General features: G+C 48.3%; 1 protein-coding gene across 1 annotated transcript; it reads right to left on the reverse strand.

The window, feature by feature from the left end:
- Positions 1–9847: 9847 nt before the first annotated feature.
- On the reverse strand, positions 9848–12053 carry ADRB1 (adrenoceptor beta 1). The gene has a single exon (XM_068139335.1). It carries the CDS (start codon positions 12001–12003, stop codon positions 10720–10722), a length of 1284 nt encoding a protein of 427 aa, XP_067995436.1. The 5' UTR covers positions 12004–12053; the 3' UTR covers positions 9848–10719.
- Positions 12054–16821: the final 4768 nt, after the last annotated feature.

Genomic DNA, 16821 nt, shown 5'->3' on the forward strand with positions numbered 1-16821 from the left:
ACTTGCAGCTACCTAGCAGAAAATACAGATGTCCATGCAGCAGGTCACAAATCATTATTGGATGCAGGGGGTTAAGTGTTTTCCTCTGGTCAGGATAGTGCTGGTGACAGTAAACCAATGTGTCCACTAAGCTCCAAATACTTGAAGTTGTGACAAGTGAGCAGGGAAAGGAGAGCACCAAAAGGCAGCAGTGTTTTGAACTCACCTAGATTGATGAACAGAAGCAGAAGGCAATGAAAATCCATTAGCCTGACTGATCCCTGCAGAGGAAAAAACAGGCACACAAAATCCAATTCATTATTCTTTTTCTTATTTAATGCTAAGTAAGTCATTGAACTTCCCTGCTTGATCTATCCATTTTCCTCAGTAGCAGGGCAGCAGGAAATCTTTCCCTTCTCAAAGGGGGTTTCAAGTTTCTCACTGATATCGTGGTAAAAAAAAATACTTGGAGTGTATGAGTAAAAAATAATCACATTTCAAAGGGAGCTTGAGCCATGCAGATAATGATAATTTTTCTCTTCTGAAGCACAGAACCAAGGAGTGGAGGTCCCTGGGAGTTCGGAGCACCATTGTTCTTCTTCCAGGCTGTTATCTGAAGACAGGCCCTGCGATAGACTCCAGTGAGGCCACCATAGGGATTATCTGCTCAGAGTGCTAATGGCATGCATTTGACAACATCAACCACTTAATTTATGAGGTGCCTCATAACATAAAGGCCAAAAAAACACAATTATTCCATACCAATCAACAGCCCAAGCACATCCAGTGCAATTAAAAACTACCTGATCAAAGCTCAACCTGCTCTGCAACGCCGCTTTCTTAATTATGGCTATGCAGAGAGGTTCCACCTTCCTAAAAGGCACCTTAGCAGATTTTGTACAGTCATGGCAGTGTTATATAATGAGAAATGTATTAATGGAAACTACCCAGCATTGAAACCATTCCAGCCTTTTTTATCACCACATTCCTTGCTCCCACATGAGCGAAGAGCACAGGAATAAAAGCAGTTAAAACATCATCCGCCAGAAGACACGCATGACAGGGATTACTCACAAGTCACCAGCAGCTCAGTGGTGCCCATCAGTGTTAGGATGCACACAAAGACATTGGGCAAACAGAGCTGATCTTCCTGGGGAATTATTTTTCCACTGACCGTGGCTCGTTGCCATGTCATCCTCTTGCAGTTGGAGACAGCTTAGTGCTGTCACCCGGTACCTGAGTTGCTCTTTCAGCTCTCCTGGTCCCAATCTCTGCCAAAAGTGGAGGAGTCTGCTCCGTGCTCTTCACTGTGATCTAGCTACACAGCAGATAATCAGACTTAAATCGTGCATTTCCTCTATTGCACAAATATTTGTTCAAAAATTACACTTATTTTCCCTTTCCACATGCAATGAGAAGCTTAATGGCTTAGTCATTAAGCTTAGGAATATAATATTCAGAGAAGCCCTTGGAGGGAGGGAAGGTTTGGGTGCAGGTCCTGCTTTTGCAGTGTAGGTCAGGCAAAACAACAGGCCATAGGGTATTGGTCTGAGTCTCAGCTTCTGCAGTATCACCACTAGACACAAGTTTCCTAACTGCAGCAATGAAGCCAGGGTTGAACAGGCAATCTGAGCCCCAGCACTCTGCATGTTCCCATGCGCCTTGTGCCATTACCTCTGCTCATGCAATTTGCATGGATCAGATGAAACAAATCTTTTCTGAAAGAGCTAGTTTGCATCCAGAGGAGCCTATTGCCCATGTCTTTGCAAAGACAGTAGAGCCAGTCCAGGCAGCAGGGCATGCAACAGGGGATTGAGGGCTGGGGTGGGGGGAAGGGTGTGAGCACCAGCCCTGGGCTGGGCTGATGCTGAAAACCAGAGGCACACATTCACCCTGTTGCCAGCAAGCTGATAACTATCTGGTGATGAAACTGGAACAAAACCTCTCCCATGGATCCTCTCAAGGTGCTTTAGAGCACTGTTAAAATACCTGTTGCTACTGGCAATTACTGCAGCAGCAGATGCCTTGCATCAAAGATTAGCTAAAAGCTCCAAAAAGCCCAAGGATTTGATACAAGCTGACTCACGAGTGGATCAGCTGCCCCCCTGCCCAATCCAGGATTCCAGGTGCAGCCTGGGCACACTGGTGTTGTGAATGTCCCAGTCTGACGAAGGAAACCTGTCAGGGTGCCAGTGATGCTTCAGTCAGAGGGGGATGTGAGCAACAGGTCCCTCCACCAGCCCTCCTGCCTCCCCCTCTCTTCCAGCGCAGCGCAGTGCAGTGAGAGCAGCCACCTGCCAGGGACTGCATCCCACACCAAGCTTCCTGTTGTTAGACAGTTAATTGGGATTTCATTTGATGGCTCCCAATCCAGTATTTAGGGGAAGGGCAGACAAACAAAATATCCCTCACTGAAGGCGGGCTTTGTAAGTGGGTGAGCTGTTAAACAATGGGATGTCTTCTAGTTTACCTGCTCCAATCCAAGAGGAAGCACTCCTCCCTTCACAGGACAATGGAGGGTCAGTGAGACCAACGAGGGGACGTGGACTGGCATGCACCTTTGTGTCACAGGACACTTGTGGGGTGTCTTCCAACACTTGGGCAAGTGAGAGGGGGTGTGTCACACACCTACATGGGAGCAGAAGGAGCACCAGGGAGGGCTGGGGTGGCAGCATTTGTCTACCACCACAGCTCGCATGCTTGGACTGGTCAACAAAGGGTCCCATCTGTACATGGAAACTTTAACCCAGAACATTGCTATCCCTTCCCCACTAGGAAATCCTGCCAGAGGCTTGTCTCAATTCCTTCTTCTTAACGAGTGCTCTTTAAATTTTGGTGATGAAGCGCTGTTAAATTTTACCACCTGGCAAATCTCTTGTCGTGAGCTGTTGTGCTGTCCTTGCAATTTTCCCTTACGGTGGCAGCGTCTTCTGCAGTCCCACTTGGGGGGAGGGCAGCTGACAGCTTCTGAGAGGTCTGCAGCACTTGCATGGCCCTGCAAAATGACTTGTTGATAGCTGAAATATTTATACACCTAGCAGCTGCTGAGATTTTTGAACTCTTTAGTGGTTCTGATTGCCTCTTTGGTGTATACACTTAAAGCTGCCTGTCAGAGTACTGTGCCAATGAGCTTAAGGCAACTTATCAAAATAATTTTGGTAGGAAGAAGTCTACATATCACAGCTGTGAGAAAGACACTGCACCAGGCAAGCAAAGGTGCATCACTGCCTGGAGACACATAACAGTGGCTAATGGCTGGAGCACCAAACTAGTAGAAAATCCTCATTTAATCTCATTAAGGACAACAGGATTCAGTGCATTACACAGGATCAGAAGGGAAAGGCACATCATTACGTCTGGGATGCTCTGCTAACCGTGGCAGTGGCAAAAATCTGGGTAAGAGCCTGTTTTCTCCTTCAGGTTGTGGATCTGGAGGTCAGGACTAACTTCCTATTTATCAAGTGTGTTTGCACTTTGGTGCAGCTGCTGTTAGCAACTCCGAGCATCAGTCTGGGAAGGAATGGGTATGCCCAAACTTAGACACTGCCTGGCACCGAGTACCATTCGTGTCTGGATGCAGAGTGCTGGGGCATGGCTGAAAAACTCGTGCTGCTGGGTGCTAAGGCCAAGTAAGCAAACACCGCCACAAAAAACCTGGGAGCCAAGCAGGGAGGAAGAGAAAATGGCAGTTTGCGAAACGAAGGCGTGTACCAAACTGCCAGTTTCTGTGAACCAGGAAACTGATCACCAGTTTACATAACAAACCCAAACACTTTTCCATTTCCAGCTCAATGGGCCCAATTCTGTTACTGCTGTTTGCAGGGCAGAGGGATGACTCAGGCCAGTGGTGTGGCTGGCAGCTTGCACCAGCATGCCCGGCACAGCTGAGGCAGTGTGGGTGTATCCAGCAGCACCCACACATCCACCCCACAACACTCCTGCTCCTGAGGGTGCCAGGGGGCACCTCCTGCTTGGTAACATGCTGGGAAAATGCTCCAGGTCCTGCACAACTTTGTGCAAGCTGATGTCCCTCAGAGGGGAGGGGGGACATGCTAAGTGGGAGGCACACATCCTGGAAGGCCAGGGAGCTGTGCAGATTTACAGCATCTAAGAAGCCACTCAGATATGCTTTAGTCTGTTGCTGCTATTCAAAAAAATCATATGTTTGCGGCATGTTTCAGGTCCCAGTTGCCCTTGGTGGCATGGTCCTGGGTAGAAAATGTCTCACCTCTCACACTTCTTGAACTGTGTGTCTGTAGTGTATCTGCTTGGTACACCTCTATCCGGTGGTGACACACTGGCACAGGTTGCCCAGGGAGGTGGTGGAAGCCTCATCCCTGGAGGTTTTTCAGGCCAGGCTGGATGTGGCTGTGAGCAACCTGCTGTAGTGTGAGGTATCCCTGCCCATGGCACAGGGGGTGGAACTGGATGATCCTTGAGTTCCCTTCTAACCCTAACAATTCTATGACTCTATCCAAACCCGTTAGACTTCACCAGTAAAAGGCAACACCTGTAGTATGGCAAAAGATGCCCCAGTTTTTTTCTTTTCCATGTTTGCAGTGACAAACCTGTGTTTTTTTTGCCAGCATCATCCTTTTTATCCTTTTTTTCCCATCTTGGTGACTTTTGGAGCAGTTTGACAGCCTGAAGTTACCAAATTGCACAAGCAAATCACCTGTTGTTGCCATGGCTGCTCCTCGTGGAAGCCTCTTGAATAAAAAGTGCATCAATTTCTTCTGCAGGAGGGTTGATCTTCCATTATATATGAGAGGGTTGATCTTACATTATATATGTGATTGTTTATATAAAGAGAAAGACTCCTTACTTCTTCCTGGGGCGTTCAGGAATTTGGCAGGCTCTGAAAGCGACTCAGTGGTGCATAGGGTAATGCTCCTTGGGGGGAAGTGTGCTGAGTGCTGTTGCAGGGGATCATATTAGTACCATTTGACACGATCAAACAGAAAGTTCTAGCTCAACAATGAGGTTTTAGGATGAAAAGCAAAGGTGTGTTACGGCCCCCGTGAATTCGCTTCATTTCGCTCATTGATGTGCTGGTAACAGAACTATTTTTAGGTGTAGTCCTTCAAACAGAACATGACTTCTTCGTTCTGATTAGTACAAAGCTGGCTGCTAGTCAAAGGATAATTATTTCCCAACACATCACCTAACACACACCAGCAAACAAAACACTCATTATTTGAGCTATCCAACGTTAACTGTTGTTTAGCAGTTAACATTTTCAGGACAGTGTTGAATAGGACTAATTGCTCCACCTTCATTAGCAGAGGTCATTTGCTGCTGGTAACAATACTTTCCTGGAGATAGTCTCTGGTGTCAGATTAGATTATCAGGTCAAATTCTGCTCCCAGTGGCCATGATGCCTGACCTCATTTGGCCTCGAGAAGGTCTGCTCTTTCAGTTTATAGCTGCACCATCTCCAGCCCTGCAGCTGATACATTACATGAAGGAAGTAAAGCGTACTCCCCTGGACGGGAGATTACAATAAACTAAGAAAGTGTGCAGCTTGCAACATAGCCACTTAAAAGTTCTTCATAAAAACCTTGACTTCAGAGGGGGTTTAGGGAGGAATATGAAAAAAAAAAAAAAAGGAAAAGAAAAAAAGAGAAAGAGCTGATAAAGAAGTAATCCTTCGGCTTGAAAACACATGCATACCCGACAGGGAAAGCAGTGTCTGCAGCAGAACCATGAGCCATGGGCACAGCTCAGAGATCAATCTGGTTTTTTGCCCGTAGTTTCATCTTTTCATGAGTTACTGCTTGGAGCTGCAGTCAGTTGGTGCTGAGGGTTGCAGTCTCAAGACATCCTTCACAGCACCACAGAATTTCAGGGGCTGGAAGAGACCTCGAAAGATCATCCAGTCCAACCCCCCTGCCAGAGCAGGATCACCTACACCAGATCACACAGGAATGCATCCAGGCAAGTTTTGAATATCTCCAGAGAGGGAGACTCCACAACCCCCCTGGGCAGCCTGTTCCAGTGCTCTGTCACCCCCACAGGCAAAACATTTTTCCTCATATTTATGTGAAACTTCCTATGCCTCAACTTCCACCATTGCCCCTTGTCCTGTCACTGGGCACCACCAAGCAGAGCCTGGCTCCATCCTCTCGGGACTCACCCTTTACATATTTATGAGCATTGATGAGGTCACCTCTTAGTCTTTTCTTCTCTAAGCTAAAGAGCCCTCAGCTCCCTCAGGCTCTCCTCATACAGAAGATGTTCCACTCCTTTAATCATCCTTAACTTCCCTGAACACACAGAGCACTGGAGCCAGGCTTTCTATCCAATATATTCCCATTTAAGCACGTGGAGAGATGCAGCCTTCTTTTCAGGAGTGCTGAGCAAACACTGCTTGGAGTGCGGTCGGCGCCTTTGAGGATCGGACGTCTTGCACGTGGGAGTCTCAGTCACCCTCGCCAAATAACTTTGGTCCTGGCAGAGGCAGGCCATTTTCTTTGAGTGGTTTTCTGTTTTACCTATGTCTCCCTTCGCTGCAGGTCTGTGGCTGTTTGCTGTTACTCGCCTGTCCCCGTACGTGTGCAGCTGCATGCCTACCACCTATACTTTCTGACTTGCTGCTCCGTGTCTGCTAATCCATGTCTGGTTTTTGTCAGGGAAAAAATACTCCTTGTGAGCTTTTGACTCATTGCCTCCGGAGTATTTCAGCTGCCCCACAACACTTTTCAGAGTATCCTTCTCCTCCATGGAGAGAACAGCCTGTTCTGAGAGTGATCCGTGGCAGACTGCTCGCCAGCAGCCTCCCCTTGCTCACACACGTGCGTGCCACATGTCCTGCTCTGTCCACACTGTTACTGTGCCACCACCTTTTTTACACCGTGCAAGACAGGCCAGCATCTGCCAGGTGGATTATCTGAGCTGTCTATCAGGGGACCCTACACAACAGCCTCCAGACTATTACAGCAGGACCTCAACTGGCCAAAACTCAACTCCTGACCACCTTGCTCACCCAGCTGGCCCTCCTGAGGCCTGTGGGCACAACTCATTCTATCTTTCAGCTTCTCAGTGCCATTACACTCCAGGGAAAGCATGGCACAGCACAAGCTTCAGCAGAAGCCAAGCAAGTTCTGGACATAAATTTCCTGCCTAAGTTGGACCCTGTTGAGCCAAAATTTTCATTACCTTTTAAAGTCTAAAGACATGGGTGTTCAGAGGGTTAAAATGATGTGTATAGACTGATTTATGAGACAAAGAGCCAAGTCCATTAGGGTGTCCCACACCATGCAGTAGGTACCATACTTCCCCAGGATCCATCATCCTACTAAGGATGAGGGCTTGACAGTCACTTCAGCTCCCAGATGGGTGCTGGGACCAGATCCTGCCCTGCTCTATGTAGCAGGCAGGGACTCAGTCCTGCTCTGGCTTCCTACAATCCACACTGTGCAGGATGACTGCACTGCCTCCTCATGCTTCAGTTGATTAGATAGCGTTGGATGATAGGTTGGACTCGATGATCTCAAAGGTCTCTTCCAACCTGGTTAATTCTATTCTATCCCATCCCATCCTGACCCCAGCATGTGCAGCCAACATCTTGCCACAATTGCCAGCATCAGACATTGCCATCCTGTGCACCCTCTCGGTCCTGCTGTCTGTGCTGAAATCACAGACTAAAACAGGTTAAAAAAGAAAGACAAATAAAAGTTTAGTGGCAGAGCCTACTTCACTTGGCCCTTAATGTGATGTCACCACAGCATTTTAAGGAGCCCAGTTGACTATTATCAAGGGAGACACCATTAACTGCAGCTCCCATCAAACCCCAGTGTGACATCAAGGGACAGATATTATTTACTTCCCTGGTCCCTTTATTTTGTCCTTGCATAAAAAGCGCAACTGTTTTTTTCTTCTTTATTTTTTTCCCCTGAAAATACATCATTAGAAATTGCAAAGGACAAATTCCTTACTTTAAAAAAAGAAAGAAAGAAAAAAGGCAAATACTTTCCAAAACAACTCACTGGCCACCACCCTAAAGAACTTGCTTTGCAAAGTCCTCTTCCCTGGGAGCCGATTTCTAGTTTAAGTGGATTTCTGAGCTTAATAAAGCTAAAAATGGTTTTACTTTTATTCTGCACTGCCTTTTTGTGCTCTCTCTGCCATGCATTCATTGCAGCCATGAAAAAAATTTATGAAACCACAAGGATACAGTGTACCTTCATAAAGCAATGAAGGAAGACAGTTTTTGGGCCAGGGATGCAAATCTGCAGCCCTTCTGCTCACAATGCCGCCTTCCTTGGATCAGTCCACAGTATAACTTTCAGTTATTGTAACCTGGCCCTCAAGGAATATGTGGCTGTCAGCAGCACACTGAAGCCACAGGGCCATTAGCCTCATGATCTACAAACTAGGCAGCTTTATTTCACCCAGTGACAGAGAAGAGGTTTCAGTGGTGTTTAAGTCTGTCCCAGTGTCTGATCCTGCTCCAGTTATGCCCCAGCCATTGCCTCAGAGCTTAACTCCTTTTTTTTCAGTAAGAGAGATTCAAAGTCAGGACTCCTGTGACTGGCTCCCTGGCTGCATTCTCCCCTTACAGGGCACAAACCTCCTCCAGCTGCTCTTTGGGCAGGGGTCTCCCCCAGCTTCCACACTCAGCACCGGGTCTCGGTCTCATCAAGCAGACGCCACCCACCTCACTTGGGCAGGATCAAGCCCACCACTGGCATGAGGTGGACTTGGGGTGGTGTGCACAGCATGCGGGGATTTCTTTCTACTCAAAACCATTTTTAGCTCTCAAATTAAGCATCCTCTGTAATGTAAAACATTCTGCTCTCCTGACTCCCAGCTGCATGCTCCTAACAAACAAGACAAAAACAAACAAAAAACTAACCCAACCCAAACCAAATGAAAACCACAAGCCAAAACACACCCCCTGAAAAACCAAACCAATAAAACCCCCACCAAAACCAAACCAAACAAGAAAAAAGGAAGAAAAGAGAGAAAAACAACAGCAGCAAGAACAAAAACTAAGAATATATTCTAGAAAGCAATAGTTACAGAAAATGAGTGTATTCATTATCAGAGTGGAAACACCTTGCCTTTAGCCATTAATTTTAAGGGAAGTCAGCAGACCTCGGTGCAACAGGAACACAACCTTATTAGGTTCAAAACATGGTGGTTTTTTATTTTTTACACCACCCTGTGTCAGGAAAATCCATTAGGTAGAGTTGTATGAGCGATCTGAGCCATCTCTGGACAAAAACAAACGCTGTTCTTCCCATTACAGGTAGGTATTGTTTCAAAACCTATAGAGACACGCTCGCTTGTGCTGCAATGGTATTTATTGCACATCGACCAATTACTTACACAGTAGTAAATTGCACCAGAGTATAAATAGGCTATAAAACACACACAGAGAAGGAGAATGGAAAGGACACACGAGTGCTAAAATAACAGCAGGTTCACGTGGGCATTTGGGAAATCAAAAATAATAAAGTCTCTTCAGGTATTTTAATTTATCATGTGGGCATATTTACAGTACCTTCACAAAATAACATTTATTTCTTTCTTAAAGTCACTCTCTCAGTAAAAACTATAACAGAGCAGACAAAACCAGAAACTGCCTCCAGGGTTGGTGTCGCTCAAACCTCCGTCTCATTTTCACTTTGCGTGTGTGTACGTGTGTGTGCAAGTAACATCCTCAGATAACTTTACAACTCTTAACACTGTGCAAAACAAAAATAACAAAATGGCTTTGGTTGCCATTTAAAAAAATAAAATAAATGTGCAGTAAATTGTTGTTGTTGTCAGGATTTTCTCCCCCCTCCCCCCCACCCCCTCCTCTCCATTCATCTGTAATTGCAATGAACTGCAGAAGGCTCCTCGCCCCTGCCCCCCCCCTTTCATTAAACACTCTTAGTGGTATGTAAATATGCTGTTTAATATAAACATGGTCCGTTTATTCCCCTGTACAATATGCACAGTTTGAGGTAGAAGTTTCTCAGCCTGACTGCAATTGTCTGGCCAAGGGAGATAAGCACAATAGCTCGCTGCTTGCTGATGCAGAAGGAAAAAGCACAGGAGTGCGAGTCGGGTTTAAATGTTTTTACCCCCTTTCAAAATATACCTGCGCTCCTCGTTACTCAGTATCGTCCTTCATTGCTACTCTGCAGAAAAGGGGAGCACGGCTACCCCATGCTTAAAGCTCACCTTGTCCCCGAGTCCGTACTCTCTGCCTGGAGCACCTGCAGCACGGACCCTGCACCTCCCCCCAAAAAAAACCTGCCCGGAGCTGTGGGTGAGGGAAAAAGACACTCGGGGTGTTCAACTGCCCCGGGCAAGGTGGGGGGTGGCTGGCAACCTAGCTGCAGCCAAACACAGCAGCCGAAGGTCAGCACCTCCACGCTCTGGTTAAGCCACCGGCACGGTCCTGGGACAAGTCACCCGAGCGAAGGGTGCCGCAGCCACAGCCTCTTCCGAAAGCGCTTCTCCTAAACACAAGCTGGCTGTCTTTGGGATGGGCTGTTTATTTTCTTTGTTCTCCGGTCAGTGGGTTTCCTGTTTGCTGTAGTTTCGGATGAGGTATGTCTACACGAGTTCACCTGCTTTTATTCCTAAGTAAACACCCGCTCTCTCCCTGCTAAGCCAGGGATCAGTTTTGCTTGGCATCAGCCTTACCACCACGCAGCTGCCGGGGATTTCTCTGTTCCTCTCTGTACTCCCTGCCTGCCTTTCCCCGTGCCCCGGCTCTGACACGGCCCCCACACACCCACCCTATACCTTGGACTCCGAATCGGATGTTTTGCTATTTCTCTCCTCCAGGCTGGATTCGCTGCCGCCCCTCGTGCCCCCGTTGTAGTCAGACCAGGTCCCTCCCAGGCTGCGCTCAGGGGAGCCCACGGTGCTGATGAAGCCCCCAGGCAGGTGGGCCAGTTCCCCACCGCTGCTGTGCAGCCGTCGGTCGGCCTTCCGTGGGCAGGAGAGCAGCCTCTTGAAAGCTCTACGAAAGTCAGGGCTGCGGCAGTAGATGATGGGGTTGAAAGCAGAGTTGGCATAGCCCAGCCAGTTGAAGAAAACGAAGAGCCAGTCTGGCACCAGGTCCCTGTTGAATACGTTGACAATGTTCACCAGGAAGAAAGGGAGCCAGCAGAGGGTGAACACCCCCATGATGATGCCCAAAGTCTTGAGGGCTTTCTGCTCCTTCATGGCCATGATGCGGGAAGTCTTCCGCTTGCTGCCTCGGCCGTTGCCGAGGATGGGCTGGTGGTGAGGAGGTGGGGGGGGCTGCGGCTGCTCCTGGCTGCCATAGAACCGGCCCTCGCACTTATCAATCTTCCTAATCTGCTCCTTGGCCTCCCTGTACACTCGGAGGTACACAAAGATCATGATGAGGAGGGGGATGTAGAAAGAAATGATGGAAGAGGCGATGGCGTAAGCCCTGTTGGTGACAAAGTCACAGCATCCCGGGTCCTGGTAGCACTCCAACGCCTGGGGGTCCTCGTCTCGCCACCAGTGCATCATGATGGGCAAGAAGGAGACCAAGGCAGAGATGGCCCAGACGGTGCATATAATGCCCTTGGCCCGACCCTTGGTCATGAGGCTCTGGTAGCGGAAAGGCGAGGTGATGGCCAGGTAGCGGTCAATGGCGATGACACACAAGGTCTCAATGCTGGCTGTCACGCAGAGCACATCCAGGGAGGTCCAGCACTCGCAGAGGAAGGATCCCCAGAGCCAGGTGCCCCGCACCACCAGCGTGGCCCCGAAGGGCACCACCAGCAGCCCCATCACCAGGTCTGCGCAGGCTAGCGAGGTGATGAAGAGGTTGGTAAGGGTCTGCAGCCTCTGCGTCCGCCCGATGGCTGCGATCACCAGCACGTTACCGGCCACGATAAGCAGCACCACCAGGGCCATCAGCAGGCTCATCCCCACAGCCCACTGCTGCGACAGCAGTTCGGCGGGCAGCTGCCTGCTCCCGGGCGGCGGCGCCGCCGTCACCCCGCCGCCGGCCACGGAGCGGTTCTGGGGGCCGCAGTCGGGCGGCAGCCACCCATCGCCCATGGCTCTGCGGGGCGCTCCGGCCGCCGCCGCGCCGCGGGCAGGAAGGCGGCCCCGCCGCCGCTGCCGCTGCCGCCGCTGCCGCCGCCGCCCCGGGCTGCCGCATGGCCCCGCGCCGCGCCGCCGGCCCGCCCTGCCCCGCGTCACCGCCCGCCGCCAACCGGCACTTCGGGGGCGGGGTCGCCCCGCCTTGCCCGCGCGCCGCCCGCCCTGCCCGTGCCCGTCCCGCCGCCTGTTACCCCAACCCGTACCTCTGCCGCTGCCGCCGGCCGTAGCCCTGTCTGTCCGCCTGTCCCGATCCCTGCCCGTCCCGCTGCCTCTTCCCTGCCCGTACTCTCTGCTCTGCCAGCGCCTTGCTCGCCCCTGCCGCGCACAGACACAGGCTGGCTGTGGGCAGCAGCTGTGGGACAGGCAGGGGATACTGGCAGGGTGGGTGCCGGTGCCTGGTGCACGCTCCCGTGCTCGGTGGGAGCGTGCTGCGAGCCCCAAGGGAAGTGGGCTCTGAGCGCCCAGCATTGGGAAGGTGGCATAGGTGCTGGGGAGAATATCTCAAGCCAGAGATCCCCCTCCGCAACACCTCCATTGCCCTCCAACGCCAGGCACACCTATACAGGCTGCTGGAGCAGGTGCTCCCCCTCTTTACACCCGGAAAGCATCAAATACCGGATACCAGCACTTTCATCATCGTTCTCCATTGAAAAACAATGGATACTCTCTCATGGGATGTCCCATCGGGGACAAACCCCATCCTTGCAGTCTTCTGTCACCAATGCCTCCTGCTCCAGCCTGGGCACCCCGGGAATCCCTCTTTCTGGGCCCCCATGTAAAACCTGGAAGGTGTTGCAGATGTGTCTTGTCCCATACATCGCATCGTCATGAGCCCTCTTTGCTCCAGCTTCCCCTCCCTGCCAGAACAATCCACTGCAGAGCTGCAGCTGGAAGTCCCTGCTACAGTTTCTGGCTTTCCTCTGCCTCACCCAACAGATTTCTCTGGACTTTAAAAAATGCAGGCAGTAGCTTTTACCCAGTCTGGTCAAACCACACTGAACCTAGGGGCTGCCCTTAGTGCTGTTACTTCATAAGAAGCAGCGAAATACCTGAAGCATCCCAGGGCTGTAATGCCCAAAACCCAGACCCTGAGCAAATCTCTGCCTGCCTCCCATCTCCTTCCATGAAACCTGCTGCTGCTAGGAAGTAGTTGGGGTGGATTTTCATTGATCTGCTCAGCCCTCTATTTGGCTCCAAAATTGGAAGATTGCTCTTGGGTGAATTCAACTGTTTTACTTCTGTTTTCAACCTCTTAAAATAATTTGAAAGAGCTGTTGGGTAAAGGAGAGCAATGTCCCCTCTCTGTTTCCTCTTAATCGTTGGCATGTCTTACAGCAGCACCAAACTTTCTCCACAGCACTGGCAGTAACTAGAAGGCACAGTTATTCCCATAAAAATCCCTTCCAGGCTTGATTTACAAGGTTGAAACCTAGGAACAATTTATTTATTTACTTACTTATTTATTTGCATGGTATTTATTTAACCCTGACTAAAGGGCACACACCAGCATGGACCTGCTGCTTGGCAAACCATTCCCTCGTGTTCCCATGGACTTTGCTTTGCTGGGCATCATTTGCTGGACCAAAGTGCGACTCTGTTTGGTGGGAAGGGCAGGATGCATGACATCTTCAAGACCAGGGGGAGACCTTATGCTGAATGGAAAGCAGAAAGATTGTGATTAGGAATCTTTGCCAGGCACTAGTACTTGTAGTCTTGATTTTAAAACCAGTAATAACATGAAACCAGGTTAGGGGAGTGGAGCTGTGGGATAGAAACAATCCTTTGTTTCCTAAACCTAGCCAAAACGCTTAAAGCAGATACGAGCCCTGCCATGCATCACCGCACCAAAGCCTTCACAGCTGAGATGCTTGGATGAAGTTTGGGAATGTGCATAGCCCATTTTAGGGAAAAATCAGTCAGATAAAAATCTGATTAAAAAAAAAAATAAATTAAATACTTTTCCAAAAATGACCCTGACAGTGGGAAGCAGTGTTGGGGATACCACGTAGCTGCTTTGCTTTCTATCCCTGGAGCATCATCCATCTGTTGCCCATTCAGACCCATTATGGCTACAAGTATACTGTTAATAAATGTCATAAACTAACCAAATGCCAGCTCTTTGCCCAGCAAGCTGTCCTATCAGATTTCCAGCTGGACATCCTCATCTCACCATAAAAGAACATACACACTTAAAGGCTGGAGAAGGAAAGGAAGTTACTAGCAAGTGTGCAATATAGGAGGAGACTTGATGGGGTGCTTGGTGCCATGGTTTAGTTCATTAGATGGGGTTGGATGATGGGTTGGATGTGATGATCTGGAAGGTCTGTTCCAACTTGGTCCATCCTATCCTATCCTATCCTATCCTATCCTATCCTATCCTATCCTATCCTATCCTATCCTATCCTATCCTATTATTCTATTCTATTCTATTCTTCTATTCTTCTATTCTATTCTATTCTATTCTATTCTATTCTATTCTATTCTATTCTATTCTATTCTATTCTATTCTATTCTATTCTATTCTATTCTATTCTATTCTATTCTATTCTATTCTATTCTATTCTATTCTATCCCATCCCATCCCATCCCATCCCATCCCATCCCATTCCATTCCATTCCATTCCATTCCATCCTATTCCATGCTATGCTATGCTATGCTATGCTAATAAGCCAGAAGACACATAATCGTGTGTTGCTTCCTAGTATCTTTGTTGGTTCAGCATGTGTCAATCTGCAATGCCAGTTCAGAGCTGGAGCCAGAATGTCTTTGGGAAAAGATGGATCTCCAAAGGAAAAACAAAACCCCCAAACAAATTAATGATTTCTGTACAGAACATCCCTCTGGCCCTTGCAGCACAGAGCAGCCAAAGAATCACTGTGGGCTTAACCCCTTTCCCAGTGTTACCTGTTGCAAACCTCCTTTTACTCCAAATATCAGCGTTGTTGTGGTTGGGGAGGGGTTTTTGCTTCTTTGTTTGGGTTTTGTTTTGTTATTGTTGCTGTTTATTGTTGGAGGGTTTTGTGGTGGGGCTTTTTGTGTGTGTGTGTGTGTGTGTTTTGGTAATGCAGACAGCTCTTTAAAGTGATTTTAATAGATCCCTTTTTTTGCATATTATTTAAGGATGTCAGTTAAAAAAACAAAGGGCTTGCAGAACTGAAATGGTTTGTTTCTACTTGCTCTCCAGATCACAGTTTTTAATGAGCAACTAATTTATTTTTTCCCTTGGAAGTCATTAAAAAGGGGGGGGGGAGAAGAGCCCAAACTCTCAGTAATTATAAGGACAGATCAGTCTTGTGTTGCAGAGAGGATAATGAATTGATCCAATGAAAATAAAAATGTATTTGTGTATTTCATTTCAGGAACTCTGTTGGCATGAGCTGTGAAGCTTCAACATTTCAGGAACTGAAGTGGGTTATCTAGGTATATTTTTAAACCCAGTCCTTTGAGATGCTTTGCACACAGCTTCCTGCTTGTCCTGCCTCTCTCTCCATGCAGAACAGATTGCCAGATGAGGGTCCTGTTGCATGAGTATGCATCTACACGCAGAGCACTGCCCTGGGTAATGTCAGCAGCACCAGCAGTGGGGCAGGAGACAGGGAATGGGGCTGGGCCATGGAGCAAACCCCTTCCTTTGTTGTTGCAGTGTTAGGGTAGCACTGGAGGCAGAGGATTTGCTTTTGCCAGCTCGGTGTTTTGGGGACAGGCAGGTGATTTGTTGCTGGATACCATCCCTGGATCTCCAGGGATGCTCTGAGCTCTGTGTACTAGGTCTTGACACTCTTATGTGGCCTGTGAGGTTGGTTGGAGAGGGAGGGTGTTGGCAGAGAGGTGATGAACATTTAAAGAGGATGGTTGGGTTAGCAGATCCAGAGAGTAGAGAGGCATTTTTACCTTGTGGGAGGAAGAAAACATTGTCAGGGAGGGAGAGGAGTAATTTAGATGAACACAAGGATATTTAATGAGTGATAATGTGATGAAAGGGAAAATTTGATATGAATATCTGAAAGAGCTTTTAGGATGTCAAAGCCATTTTGTTGCCAGGAGTAGCAGTAGATGTCTCATCACTCAGGCCCTTATAGTTAGGTTTGACAAAACTGATTCTAGGGCATTTCCATCTTTTTTATCTTTAACATGGTTTCTTACCAGCAACTTGTGAGAAATAATCTTCTGTTCTCCCTATGCAAAGGAAAGAAAATCAATTACCTTTGCTACTGGGTAACCAGGTAGACTTACGGAAGCTTTACTGGAGAAGTGAAGGAACAACTTTTCTGTGGCTGTGAGGTTGATGCAGACAGAGCAGAAATCTCCTGTGGGCCAGCAGATGGGATGAGCAGTTGCCTGCCAGGCTCAAGGGATGTCTGTGCTGCCGCTCATGACCCAGACAGATCTTGTCTTCCTTTTTCACCCTTAGTCCAGACTTGCCCTCATTGCAAACAAATTCAGACACCACCATTATTAGCATTCTATCCCCTTAAAATATTAACTGTTTGTTCTCTTAAAGCATTAGTCAAAGCCCTCTGAAATGCCTGGAATGCCTCCCTTTGACTTCAGTGAGCCTCATGTTATTATCATTCATCCTCTGGAGAAAAAGAGCTATGTAAAAGCCAATTAAACATGCATTTGATGTCCCTTTTCCTTCCTGCTGTCCTCTGAAATCTCTTGCTGTCCTTTTAAATCTCTTTGTAAACTTTGCATGCATAGAATCTCAGAATGGTCTTGGGTGGAAGAGAACACAAAGATCATCACACACCTGAAAAACCATTTTCTGTTCA

The sequence above is a fragment of the Melanerpes formicivorus genome, unplaced genomic scaffold (assembly GCF_026170545.1).
Source record: "Melanerpes formicivorus ecotype bairdi unplaced genomic scaffold, bMelFor1.0.p_v2 SCAF_6, whole genome shotgun sequence".
In the NCBI taxonomy this organism is placed as follows: Eukaryota; Metazoa; Chordata; class Aves; order Piciformes; family Picidae; genus Melanerpes; species Melanerpes formicivorus.

What these genes read in the sequence shown, in the direction of transcription:
- ADRB1 (XM_068139335.1), bottom strand. Translation starts at nt 12,003, where the DNA reads ATGGGCGATGGGTGGCTGCCGCCCGACTGCGGCCCCCAGAACCGCTCC.